At 40.3% G+C, this 14,153-nt stretch overlaps 2 protein-coding genes across 2 annotated transcripts in view; both read left to right on the top strand.

Moving 5' to 3' along the window:
* Positions 1–14,153, top strand: part of LOC121628290 (ubiquitin-conjugating enzyme E2 E2-like) — a 94,153-nt gene that overhangs the window by 23,141 nt on the left and 56,859 nt on the right. The gene's annotated exons all lie outside the window — the stretch shown is intronic.
* On the top strand, positions 9,012–12,735 carry LOC121628278 (E3 SUMO-protein ligase ZBED1-like). The gene is made up of 4 exons (XM_041967290.1): positions 9,012–9,022; positions 9,099–10,478; positions 11,253–11,863; positions 12,087–12,735. The coding sequence occupies exons 2-4, from the start codon at positions 9,641–9,643 to the stop codon at positions 12,498–12,500; spliced, it is 1,863 nt and encodes a 620-aa protein (XP_041823224.1). The 5' UTR covers positions 9,012–9,022; positions 9,099–9,640; the 3' UTR covers positions 12,501–12,735.

The raw sequence follows: 14,153 nt of genomic DNA, 5'->3' as shown, positions 1-14,153 counted from the left end.
ATATTTCTTCATGTATTGAGTTAATATTTAACAGTCAGATGAATACATCTGTAAACACAGTCAGCAAACCTCCAGGACCAATAATACGGAGGACTGAACCTGCCAAAATCAAAAAGAAACACAGAAATATAATAATGACTCAGCAAAACATTGATTTGGCAATAAATTATACAAAAAATAAAAAAAAAACCAATAAAATGTGTCATGAATTTACATTTCTAGTGTCATTTTCCACCGTTTTAATTTAATGGTGTATTCATACTCTTTTTTTACTTTTCCATGTCATGTTTCATGTTATAGAATTAATTTATTTGATGTTTTTTTAAATTTCTTTCTTCCTTTATTTTTATGCCCATATTTATTTCTATATTATTTTCCTTTTACATTTTCTTAACCAGTTAATTATTTCTCTATTTTATTTTTATCTAACATTTTATTTAATTTATTGGCACTTTTTTTTATTCAGTCACCTTTACCTCTTTTTTATATCCAGTCTTGAATTTTTTTTCTTTTCTTCTTCTAATCTCTCCAAGCATATATTTTCTGCCTTTTTACATTTCTGTATGCATTTCTGCCTCATTATGTAAATGAGGGGGCGGCCTTTCAAGGCTCATCTTGTGGCAGGTCGCCGCCTACTGGTCAAGCAACACTGAGCTGGTTACTGGCTCTAAGTGCAGGGAGGACTGTGCAGCCTAGCCTGTCTGGTTCTGTCTCACTCACTTGTGGCTTCAGGAGGGAAATTAAGGTTTTAAGTGGGTAAAACTACAGCAGAAATTACTTCTAACAGGAGACTATACAGCAGTGATCGATAACTGGTGGCCAACAGGCCAAAACTGTCCCGCCGCCAATAAAATCTGGTCTGCCAGAGTAATGTCTCAGTTGTGCAGAGACATGCTGCTGTTTACAGTGCTGTGTTAAAAAACAGTGTGGCCCCTTTAAGAGCTGGAGAGGAGGCGAGAAGCATGGAGCAGGAGTCAGAGCGGGAGGGGAGGGGGGCCGTCTGAGCAGAGGAAGTCACTGTAGTAAATGTCCTGCTTAGCGGTGAATGCTTTGCTCCCAGCTCTAGCAATTAACACCACACAGCTCTGCTAGTTCCAGCAGAATCCCGTGTCTGCTTCACCACTACTGGGTAAAGTGAAGGGAGCTAACCCTGAAGCTAGCTGCTGCTTCACCCAGGAGGTATCACCTCACCTCTGCCTCCCAAGCTCAGTTTGGAGGTATAAGAAGAGATTTAGGAACTGTTTCTGTGTGAGCCCCGATAATGAAGGCAACCGACCAAAGCAGCACGAAACCGTCAAAAAAATGTTACAATTCAGGAGCAAAAAGGTTGCCACAGCCAAATATCTGCAACGAGTAACACAAGTTCTGAGAAGTCAGTTCAATGGCAAGAACAAGATCCGGGTAATTAACAGCTATGCCCTGCCAGTGATCAGATACCCTGCTGGGATAATAAGCTGCCAAAGGAGGAAGTTCAGATCACAGATGTTGAAACATGGAAGCTGTTCACCATGCATGAAGGGTTCCACCCCAAATCCAGTGTCCAGAGGCTATACGTGAAGCACAAAGAGGGAGGCCAAGGATTAGTGAGCATCAAGGCCACTATCCAAGGTGGAACATCCAAGCTCCATGAATACATCAGGAATGGACGAAGCACTGAGTAAATGGCTTAGGCAATGGAACCTGGAGGAGATTGAAATGGAGGAACCATCATTGGAGGACAAGCTCCTGCACGGAATGTACCACCGACAGATAGCTGAAGTGGTGGAGAATGAGAGGGCTAAAGTCCTGTGGGACTTCCAGATACAGACCAACAAAATGGTGGTGGCCAACCAGCCGGACATTGTGATCATCGATAAGCAGTAAAGGAAAGCCGTAGTGATGCATGTAGCCATCCTCAACGATGGAAATATCAGGAAAAAGGAACACGAGAACCTGGAGAAATACCAAGAACTCAAGGAAGAGCTGGAGAAAGACTGGAAGGCAACAGTATTACCAGTGGTCATTGGAGCGTCCCCCACACTGGAGAAGTGGTTCCATCAGACATCTCCATCCAGAAGAGAGCAGTCCCAGGAACAGCTAAGACACTGTGTAGGACCCTCAAGCTCCCAGGACTCTGGTAGAGGACTCGAGCTGAAGATGAACAGCCACCCAGCCTACCCAGAGGAGATGGGAGGGTGGGTGAGGGAAGAGTTTTATATATATATATATTATAAATTTGGCCCCAGGACATGTAATCCTTGCTGTACAGGATCTTAATCACTGAAAAGCACTGCGTCGTTGATGACTGTTGACTGTTTGGTGTGGTTGGAGTAACTGAGAGGGTGTTTCAGATATACACATTGGTCCAGATGAGGTAGCTGTATGCTGATTGGTCTGGATGAAGTATCTGAATGGCCATGTTGTGTCTGGATTAGATGAAAAGTAACTAGTATTTAGTTATCACCAGAAAAACTACAGTATAACCTTGATGATGAAGATTTTAGAAATATAAAGAAGACTGTATGAAAACGGCCGTATGAGAGCATTGATTAATTAAGGCTTTTCAGAATCACAGCCCTAGAATAGTACAAGACTCTCATCCACTTTTTTTAAATTTTTTTTTATAGTGGGTTAAATCTGAGGGTTTGTTGCTAAGCCACAGACCCACCGCTCGACCACCAGAGTCACAGCCAGGCTGAGGGTGAGGGGCTTGTGTGCAGTGATCTGGCCTGCAGCTCAGGTTTGCAGACTGGTAGTCAGCCTCGCAGCAAGCTGCTGTAGCTGCAGCTTTGTCAGATAAAAGGGAGGAGGGCCAGTTTGTCAACAAACATCCTGCAGAGAAACAGCCGGCGAGTAGGTGCACCAGCTGTTCAGCCAGAAACTCACTTTTCATGTTGAGATCTCATGTGAGAGCAGACACGGAGAAGTCTAAATGGGATTCCCAACAAGGAATCATAAGGAGATACAATCATTGTTTCCAACCAGGGTGTGTTTGTGTGTGTGTTTCTGCAGCATGCTGACGCACACATGCTGACATGAAGTCAGCAGGGAACAGTGCTGAGGTTGTGCTTTGCTGCTGAGACATACCTCAAGTGCAGTTACCATGTGAGTTAACTGCTGATGGGGGTGGATAATGATAACGGTAGGAGCAGCCTGAAAAGATGACATGATTTTGCCAGAATGATAAAATGACTTGTCTTCCCGCTGACTTTCAACCCCTCTGTCCTCCTTTAGTTCTGTAATATCAGAAAGCAGCGATGCAGTGAGTTGTTGTGACCTGATGTCAAAGCTGTTTTAATGAAAAAACAACATGGGCCCAAGTACACAGCCACTTCTTTTGGCCATACTTTAGAAAACTGCCACATTACTTTAATTTGCACAGCGATGCCTCCTACATTGGTGGAATCTTTCGGGATTTGGGCAGAAAGATTGCTCGAGGAGAAGGAAAGAAAGAGAGGGAAAAAAGGGTTTGAAACGAGAAATTAAGCTGAGAGTGGCAGAAACAGACTTACCCATCTGCTGCGTGAGGGATTCAAGGAGGATCTTAAATATTTCTGCAGCCCTCCTGCAGGGAGCAGAAACGATGGAAGTGCTAATTATTCACCAACCCTGATTCGGCTTCTTCAGCTATGAAGCACTTTTCAAATTTTCTCCGTGTGAGATCAGGTGATAATAGCCTTTCTCTGTCACCTTATATGTTTATGTTATCATTCCATTTTTAAACCTCTGAGGTCAAAGTAAGATGTGTGAGATGGCTCAGATACTCAAAATAAAACCATATTCTCATTGTAGTCCAGCAGTTGTGTACAGAATATTTTGAGCAGATTAGATTATATGGTAAATGAACTGTACAGCGCTTTTCCTGTCAGCTTTGCACTACCTGTCATTTTCACCCATTCATACACACACTCACACTCCGGTAGGGATATGATTGAGGCAACATGGGGTTAAAGGTTCTTGCCCAAGGACACATCGACATGTAGTCAGGGAAAACCTGGAATCAACCCACCAATCTTCCGGTTGGAAACGTCTGCTCTTCCTCCTGAGCTACAGCTTCCCAAATCCACACCTACACTCCCCATCCACCATCTAGTACCAGGTTGGACCCCCTTTTCTTCTAGAACTGCTTTAATCCTGGTGTGATAGATGGAAGCAGGTGGTGGAAACCTTCCTCAGAGGTTTTTCTCCATATTGACATGACAGCACCACACAGTTGCTGCAGGTTTGTCGCCTGCATCCATGGTGAGAATCTCCCGTTCCACCACATCCCAAAGCTGCTCTATTGGACTGAGATCTGGTGGCTGTGGAGGCCGTTGGAGTCCAGTGAACTTATCGTCATGTTCTAGAAAGCAGGTGGAGATGATCTGAGCTTTGTGACATGGTGCATTATCCTGCTGGAAGTAGCATCAGAAGATGCTCCACTGTGGTCATAAAGGGATGGACATGGTCAGCAACAATACTCAGATAGGCTGTGCTGGTTAAACCAGATCATGTTGGTACTAAGGGGCCCAAAGTGGACCAAGAAAATCTCCCCCCACCATTACACCAGCAGCAGCCTGAAGCATTGATCCAAGGCAGGATGGATCCATGTTTTCATGATGTTTGCAGCAGATTCTGAGTCTAGCATCTGAATGTGGAGCTGAAATGGAGACTCATCAGACCAGCAATGTTTCTCCTCCTTCACACAACTGCTGCTCGCTGGATATTTTCTCTTCTTCAGAACATTCTCTGGAAAACCTAGAGATGGTTGTGGGTGAAAATCCCAGTAAATACAACCATGCTGTGTTCAAAATCTCTTAAATCCTCTTTCTTCCTCATTCTGATGCTCAGTTTGGTGAAGACAGCAAGTCGTCTTCACCACGTCTGCATGACTACATGTGATGAGTTGCTGCCATGTGATTGGCTGATTAGATATTTGCGCTAACAGTGGATGTGTGTACTTAATAAAGTGGCCAGTGAGTGTATGTGTCCTTAAACTGGTCTTTCTTGTTGGAAATGATGCTTCATCTTTTAGACGCCGTTGCTAGTTTTCCTCCATATCACACAAGTTAGCCCATGAGCAGGATGAGTATTTATGTACCACATAAATCTTACATGTCAAGCTTTGACTATATCACTGACCATCTCCACATGAATCCATGTAATTTTCTGTTTCTCAGAACTACAGCACACACTGAGTTGCTACCAAGCGAATGGTTGATTGTCAACCAAGCGAACCAAGTCCCTAATTAAGTGGACAGTGAATGTTTATGTCATATTTGCCAGTTTATTTTCTCTAATGATCAATTAAACTATTAGTTTAATGGAAGTGAATTTAATAGCATTAGCTGCAGTTGTTTTTTATCCAGTAGTTCTTTTGGCATTGAATTCAGCAGCAGAGGCTGAAGCCGAAGTTTTATTTTATGTTATTTTTTACTTTGTTAAATCTTATTTATTATACATTGTATTTTGTCTTATTGTGATTGTTGCAATTATTCTATTCTATATTCTGTTTTGCACTTACTAGGGGCTTTGTAATTTCATTACACTTGTTGCAAAAACAAAATAATTCTATTCTATTCTAAAGGACACATATTTGACCAAACGGCTCCGTAACACTAAATAAATAATACATATAAAGACGACTGACCTTGAACTTTGAGGATTTTTTGTGTCGGATTATTAGCATGTCCAGTAGCTGCAAACCTCCATTTTTATTTTAACCCCTTCTTCAGCGCTCGGTCCTGCTGGAAAGCTTCTGCAGGAAATTTCAGTGGAAAAGCGTTAACTGGCTGTGATAACTGATTCCACTCTTCTTCCTCCTCGCCTGCTCCTCCATCTTTACTCATTTCACTTGTCTGCAGTTTTCTACAGCTGACAGAGCATGTCTCTGCAGCGCTCTGTGTGTGTGTGTGTGAATGCAGTGGTTGGTATGTATATCAGCTCTGTAGGGTGAGTGATTAGCCTGTTATTAGAGATGCTGTCTTGTTTTATAGCAAAGCAAACTGCAGTTGTCACAGAAGCCTGTACCGGTATTTTATATATTCTGTCACACAGATACGTTTCCATCTACCCCCGGCCTTATCTAACATGAGACCAACACTTACTTCCTCACCATGAAGTTGAGTGATTCAAGCTAAGAGGACTCTATCACTAGATCTGTTTAGACTGGCATGCGGTGGAGTCCTCTTAGCAGCATTAGTAATGCACAAACACACACAGTTTAACCACAATCACGCTCACACTTACAGCATGTATACCGCTTCCTGCCATTTCAAGCCGGAAGTTCATTCAAGTCGAACACAGAAAGAAACCTCTGACGTCCTGCGATACACCTGGTCAGACTGAAGCAGTGAACTTTTATTTCACTGACAACATAAGACAGGGGTCTACATTTATAGAGAAGTGGATCGTATCTGGAGACTTCAAAGGTAATCTGTTTTTTATATTAGTTAGATATCAGTGTATAATGTAAACTATGATTCATATGACAGAAACTGATTCCAATTACTTACAACCCACACTGGAATATTAAACACAAACCCGGTTATAATAAGTGACAGGGCTGGCTCACTAATTTCCTGAATCAATTTGATTCACAGCAGCCTATTTTGATTAGATTTCTAATAAATGCAATATCGATTCCTTTACCTCTAATTGTGTAATACTTATTTTTCTTGAATAATTGTCACAGAAAGACATTTATGTTTTATCTGGGAGTAATCAGATTACTGTAATAATCTGATCTGAAACATCTACATTCATTTCTGTAATACCAGAACAATCCAGTGTTTCCCAGATTCACAGCCGGAAACGCTGTGATGGGGGGAACAGGACAGAAAAAAGTGAAACTATTAAAATGTCCTGATGAAGCGTTTCATTCAGCAGAGTCGCTCTGAATATTCCTAAAGTTCAGATCTCACATAACATCTTTATGGTGATAAAACCTACAGAGAATATTGGATCCATTTAAACCTGCAATACGACTCAGAAATTCCATCAATGATGTAGATTCAGCTTGTTTATTGTTCATGTTTAAACAACCGCACACAGATGCTGCACAAGCATAAATCCACCTTTAGTGTTAGCTGCTAATGTGAGCGGTAATAACCTGCAAAACAGTTTACAGGTGAATGTAATCCACGCTGGTGAATAAAAACATCTGAATTTGACATTATCTCAGCAAGAGAAGCTGATTTTGGACGGAGGAAACCAGTTGTGTAATAATACTAAGATCACACAGAGTCTTGGTAAGTCACGCGATAGTGGAGCCTCGTTACTGGAAAACAGGACATATTGGTAAGGAAATATTTTCCAACTTTTGCTAGGGCTGCCAGTTTTCTATTTGATCAGCTGTTTTAAATAATTTTCTTTTTTCTAGACTTCAGGCTGCAGAACACTGTGTACGTGATCTGCCCATATTACTGAAGGAATGATTTTTATTTTCTGTTTACGTTACGCTGATTAAGGAAAATAACGTTACATTTCACAATGTCTTCCAGATTAAGCTTGTTACGTACTCCATGAGAAGCTAGAACTTTGTCCTTGTTTTCAAGGCTGCAAGAACAAGAAAAAAGTTAGTTTTGGTCCGGTCAGTTTATCCTCCACAAGAACCCTTGTCAGGGTGGGGATTACTGCGGGGGGCGTGGTGTTTTTATGTGCAGTTAATAGTTGACCTGGTTATTTCATACTTGAGCATGCAGCGGAGTTTTCCTACTTTCTCACCACTTCTATCAGCTGTTCATGGAAACTATATATTCATCCTTGCATCAGCGGAAATGTGGAAGCAACAACTTTCCATTTCACACTTTTCAGCATTAACGCCCACCTCAAATGTCCGAACAGTTACACAGGACTTCTCAGAGCACGAGAGGAAAGTTCTGCTCAGCTGATGTTTCGAGAACAAGCTGCAAGATGTCCCCAACCCGGGCCACAAGAACCAGATAACATAATTTGGACAAAGAACAAAGTTCTTGCTTCTAATGGAGTATGTAACATGCTTTATTAATATCAAATTAAACTTTATTTATATAACATTTTTTAGACAATCGGGTGCAAACATAAACATACAAAAACACAATTAAGAGCAATAATAAAAGCATAACATGGTGCATAAAAATCAGCTTCTCCAAGCAGGAAAAACAAATGCATGCAAACATAAAAAACAAAAAAATGCATAAAAACCAAAAGCATATCCTCCATGTTCAGTCCTAACTCTGGGAACAGAAAGCAAGCCTGCATCTGATGAGCTAAGCTGCCTGGAAGGTTCATAGAATACCAGGAGGTCTGAGATGTTCTTTGACCCTATACCATATAGAGCTTTAAAAACCAGAAGCAGAATTTTAAAATCTACTTTTTTGTTGGACATTAATCCCAACAACACTACAGCCTCTTGTCTCTTAGTTCGTTCCGTTAGCATTAACTAGCATAACAAACGTTACCTGGGCAGCAATATGGATCTGTACAATTTAGCCTCATAGTACACACAGCATCTGTAGTGTTAGTGTGAAAAAATAGAACTGCCCTGGGTTGTTCTGATTAATGTGAAACACACTCAGCCCAGTTTAAGTGGTCGGTGGATTGTGATGCAACTGCACTAACTCAAGCCTACATTTCATATTTGGTTTGAATCAGACTGATAGAAATTAATTTATTTTCTCTCTTCTTTTAATGTCTTGGTCTGGAAATGTAAAAACAAAGAAAAGTAGATTAAGACTTTAAATCTGAACAAAGCCCAGAGTCCAAGAATTTTTTTTCTGACAAGCCAATTAAATTACAGCATGTTATCAGTAACATTCAGCAGAACTAACCCACAAAGAAATAAACATTCATCAAAGGAAAGACTAAAAACTTAGAAGAAAATAATAGTGTCTAAATGAATTCCTGTTGTCATACTGGTTCTACAAACCAAAACCACAGACCAACATGGTCCTGACATGTGAGACTGTGACCATTTTCATTTGTCATGGTTAATATGACTCAGCTCAACTTTATTTATAGAGCACTTTTAACACGTCAGTTTAAATAAAGTGCTGAACACAACATAGAAGCAGTAATAATAAAAGTAAAATAAAAATGCAAATAAAAACAAACAATAGCACTAAAGCGATAAAACAATAAAACACTAAGAAACAATGAAGCAATCAAAAAAAGAAAACAAGAGTCTCATGCTAGATTGATGGCCAGATCATAAAAATGGGTCTTCAGGCAGGTTTTAATGGAGCTTCTCAAACCAGTAGCGGCAAAGAGTTCCACAGTTTAGAAGCAACAACCACAAAGGCTCTATCCCCTCTGAGCCTTCACCTGGAACCAGAAGACGAGCAGCAGCGTTTTGGACGAGTTGTAGGCGCGAGACAGATGGCTGGCATTACAGTAATCCAGCCAGGAAGTGAAGAAGCCATAAATCACTGTCTCAAAGTCCAGAGCAGCTGAAAATTATTTTGGCTTAGTGAGTTCACGAAGGTTAAAAAAGCTAGACTTCACTAGGGCTGGACGATTAATCGAAATTTGATCGTGATTTCGATTTTGCCTTGTCACGATCATTAAAACACTGTAATCGAAGAAAAACGATTACTGTTGTGCATGTAAATTCCTGCGCTGTTAAGGCGCCATCAACACACCTCTGTCACGTGCAGCTGCAGCAAGCGTGCGAGATGTGTTGATTAATTGAGCGATTGACAACATGGCAGAAAGCCAGCCAGAACCCTTAGCAGAAAAGAAAGGTAGGACAACTTCTGTCATTTGGAGACATTTTGGCTTCAAATTGTCAGACGTGGAGCAGAAGGAGATTACTTGCAAAATTTGTCGCGCCGTCGTGTCTGCACCCCAAAGCAACACGACAAACTTATTCAACCATTTAAAGTTCAGCCATAAAGTGGTCTACGAAAAAGTCCTGAAGGAACAAAAGACCCCACAAAGCGCGTCAACTTCAGCCACCAGAACACAGTCTTCCATTGAGAACACGCTTTACAATGCCACTCCATATCCCACCGGATCCCGGCGACATCAAGAGATAACGGAGGCTGTGACATTTATGCTAGCTAAAGACATGTGCCCCATCAGTACAGTTAGCAACCCAGGCTTTAAGACACTGGTTAAGACTTTGGACAAGCGTTACGTGTTGCCATCACGTAAACACTTCAGCAGAGTTGCATTGCCTGCTTTGTACGATAAATGTCGCGCTGAAGTGGAAAAAGATGTCTCCACTGCCGAGTATTTTGCCACCACAACGGATTTGTGGTCAAGCCGCTCTATGGAGCCGTACATTTCCCTCACCGTGCATTACATTGATGCAGATTTTGCCATGAAGACAAAATGTCTCCAGACAGCATTTTTCCCTGATGACCATACAGGGATTAATATTGCTGATGGTTTGAAGCAAGCTATGGCGGCATGGAATTTGGAGGAGGATAAGCTTGTGTGCATTACAACTGACAATGCCTCAAACGTCAAGCTGGCAGCTGAACTCAATGGATGGATAAGGCTGCAGTGCTTCGGGCACAGACTTCACTTGGCCATAGGTGAGAAATGTTCTTTCTTCCTGTCTGTGTGACATATGCGATGATGTTATTTATTAAATGATACATTAGAATACGGTATTACTGTCACAAAAGTAGGGATAGGCCCATATTACTATAGTGGAAGTCACCTAAATATTTTACTTCAAGTAGTAAATTAACCATTGTGTTATGTTCGTTTCTAAGGTAGATCAATTATGTTACGGGGTCTATTTGATCCAGGGCCTTATAGCTTTCCAAAATGTTCAGAAACCAAAAATATTCCAGTAAACATATGTCGTTATTAACTATTAATATCCCATTCAATCAATATTTAGTGGATCGATGTTCTTTACCTCTCACAGTTCAAGGTTCAATGAGTATAATTTGTTTTTTTTAAAAAGAAATTCATGTTCAAAATGTGTTTATATACACTTTTAATACTTAAAGATAAAACAATACTTTGACATGACAAATGTTTTTTAGAAATTATTTTATATTTGGATTTTTTTAAATCAAGTTTTGTTGTTAAATTAATATGATACACATCTTCTGTATAGCATCCCAATGAGATATAAGAATTTGTTTTAAAAGAAACTTTATTTAACCACTCTTTTTATTAATTAGAAATTCACAAAAATCAAAACAAAACTAAAGATATTATATATATTATATAATATATATATTATATTAAATATATTATATTATATTACACACACACATACACACACACACACACATATATATATATATATATATATATATATATTTTATAAAAAAAATTTTTTGTCATTCCAGAGAATGCAATGAAGGACAGCAGGATTGAACGTGCGATGGGGGTCTGTAAAAAAGTGGTCAGCACCTTCTCCTACAGCTGGAAAAAAAAGAAGGAGCTAATACAGGCCCAGAGGGAACTGAAGCTGCCTGAGCACTCCTTGAAGACAGAGTGTCCCACCAGATGGGGATCCCGACAAGCCATGATCAACAGGGTCCTTGAGCAGCAGAAGGCAATCGCCCAGGTCCTCTCCAGTGACCGCAAAACCAGACATCTGACCCCAAGATGGCAGGACATTGAGGTACTAGAGGCTGTCAACAACTCACTAAGCCCTCTAGTTGAGTTTACGGATGCGCTCTCTGGGGAACAGTATGTGAGTGTATCACTTGTAAAGCCAACTCTCCACCTCTTCCACACATCCATACTAGCAGTCAAAGAGAATGACACAGACCTCTCCAAGTGCATTAAGCAGAAGATCATGGGTTACCTCAAAGAGAAATATGATGACTCGAAAACACAAGAGCTCCTCGACATGGCGTCTGCAGTGGACCCAAGGTTTAAGCTGAAATATGTGGCTGAAGAGAGTCGTGAAGCAATTGAAGCCAGACTGACATCTGAAATGAAGACTGTCATGGTAATACTACTACTACTACTGATACTACAACTAAAAAACAATAATAAAAATTGTTTTTACTATTTTAGCAATTGAAATGAATGTATTGAAAATACATATCTTACAGTAAACTCAATAACATCATGTAAACTTAAAATGCTGAGTAATACAATTATGTGTAACTACCATACTTCAGTTGAAATATAAATTCATATTGTCTTCTATTTATTTCCCCATCTTCAAGGAGAGGACCCCTACTGAGCCAATGATGACACCAGCTGCTGACACTGATGCTGCAACCGGGGGAGCACAGAAGAAGAAGAGGGGCTTGGGCAGCTTCTTCAAAACCACAGAAGACACGGTTCCAGGACCATCTCCTCATCAACCAGACCAGGCCATAGTTTTGGAGCTTCAGGCCTACCTCCAGGCAAGGCCCCTTGATGCTGAGGCTGACCCACTTGAGTGGTGGAAATCATCACAGCCATACTACCCACGGCTCTCCAAACTGGCTAGGAAATACCTGTGCATCCCTGCCACAAGTGCTGCATCAGAACGGGTTTTTAGCACAGGTGGAAATGTTGTCACCTGCCTACGTTCATCACTGAAGCCAGACCAAGTGAACAGACTGGTGTTCCTAGCCAAAAACCTCAGTTTGTAGTAAGTGAACCACAGGGAGTATAGACTGGGTATTCATTTTTTTATTGCTAATATTCTTTTAATATTATTTTACTCCTTGTTTTAATTTATAGCCGGATGTTTGTTCCAAAAGTTATTGAGGTGGATTTCTTTTTGGTGGTTCAATAAACACTTTTTTAAAATCAGTGAATAATTGTGTATAATAATCGTGATTTCAATATCTATCAAAATAATCGTGATTATTATTTTTTCTATAATCGTCCAGCCCTAGACTTCACCATGATTTAATCTGCCGATCTAGTTTAAAAATCATTGTCCAATTTAATACCCAAATTAGTGACAGTTGGTTTTAAAAAGCTAGACAAGGAACCCAAATTAACTGGGCAGGGGCCTCTGGAGCCATTTGGCCCAAACTCTTTAGCCTCAGGATTTTACCCATTAAAATTCTAGAAACTCAGGACCATCCACTCCTCGATGTCATGGAGACATGACTCGAGGAGTAAGAGAAAAGGTAGCTTTCTTTATTAGGGGTAGATGTATCTGGCTATCATCGACGTACAAATGGAAAGATACGCCATGCTTTCTCAGGATGGATGCTAAAGGAAACAGATATAGCGAAAACATGAGGGGCCCAAGAACTGAGCCATGTGGAACCCCGTAGGACACTAGAGCCATAACAGACTCAAAGCCAGCTATATAACACACATGGTTCCACCTGCCAAATAAGACCTGAAAGGTTCATGTGGACTCAGGATTCAGTCACTGTGTAACTTTATTCTAACACTAAAATGATTAATTTGAGGTTTCAAACGAGGGCGAGTTAAAGGATGAAATGTGACTGATTAGGATTTTAAGGTTGAGTCAGTAAACCATGTATGAAAATGTCTTGTGTGACTGGCTGAAAGATTTTCTGTTGACAGTGCTCCAGCTCACTCAGCACACATCACTGCACATGTCTAAAACTTAATGACACAGTGATGTGTCGTCCTCGAGCAGCCGCAAGATAACAGCTGGTGAATCACTAAGAATGAACTGTGGAGCGAGAGACTGATTATCCTAGATGACTATTGCTGGGGAAGCCATTCTGTTTTTTAAATGATAATGTAAATGGAGTCTGAGTCCCAGAGTTATTTTATTTTATTTTATCTGTGTACATATTTATTTGAGTTGATTACATTTGATTTTTAAAAATAATTTATTCATGTATCTATTTTTCTCTGTGATATTTTATATTTTAAACAACTTAATTTATTCACTTCATTATTTTATTTTGTTTGTTCATTCATTTGTTTATTCTGTTATTTATTAATCAAATGCACGAAGCATTGGGTTGATGTTTGCTGTTTTTTGTTGTGTAAACATCAATCAGTCAATATTTATTCATATAGTGCTTACAACACTCAAAGGTGACCAAAGTGCTTTCCAATAAAAGCAATGCAAACACAATAAAATCATGAAACGAGAAGTACATCAACAAAATCCAATAAAATTAAATAACGTGCTACAGTATTTCTAAGTATTAAAAGCCAGTCTGAATAAATATGTTTTGAGTCCAGAATTAAAAAGACCCAGGTCAGTTAGAGTGCGCATATCAGGGGGCCAGTTTATTCCAGAGTCTGGGCCCAGCCACAGAGAAAGCCCGGTCTCAGCAGTGTTTGTACTTGGCTTTCGAGAC

The sequence above is a fragment of the Melanotaenia boesemani genome, chromosome 17 (genome assembly GCF_017639745.1).
Source record: "Melanotaenia boesemani isolate fMelBoe1 chromosome 17, fMelBoe1.pri, whole genome shotgun sequence".
Taxonomy (NCBI): Eukaryota; Metazoa; Chordata; class Actinopteri; order Atheriniformes; family Melanotaeniidae; genus Melanotaenia; species Melanotaenia boesemani.
Note: the sequence above shows the minus strand (reverse complement) of the source record. Positions and strands in the feature narration are given on the sequence as shown.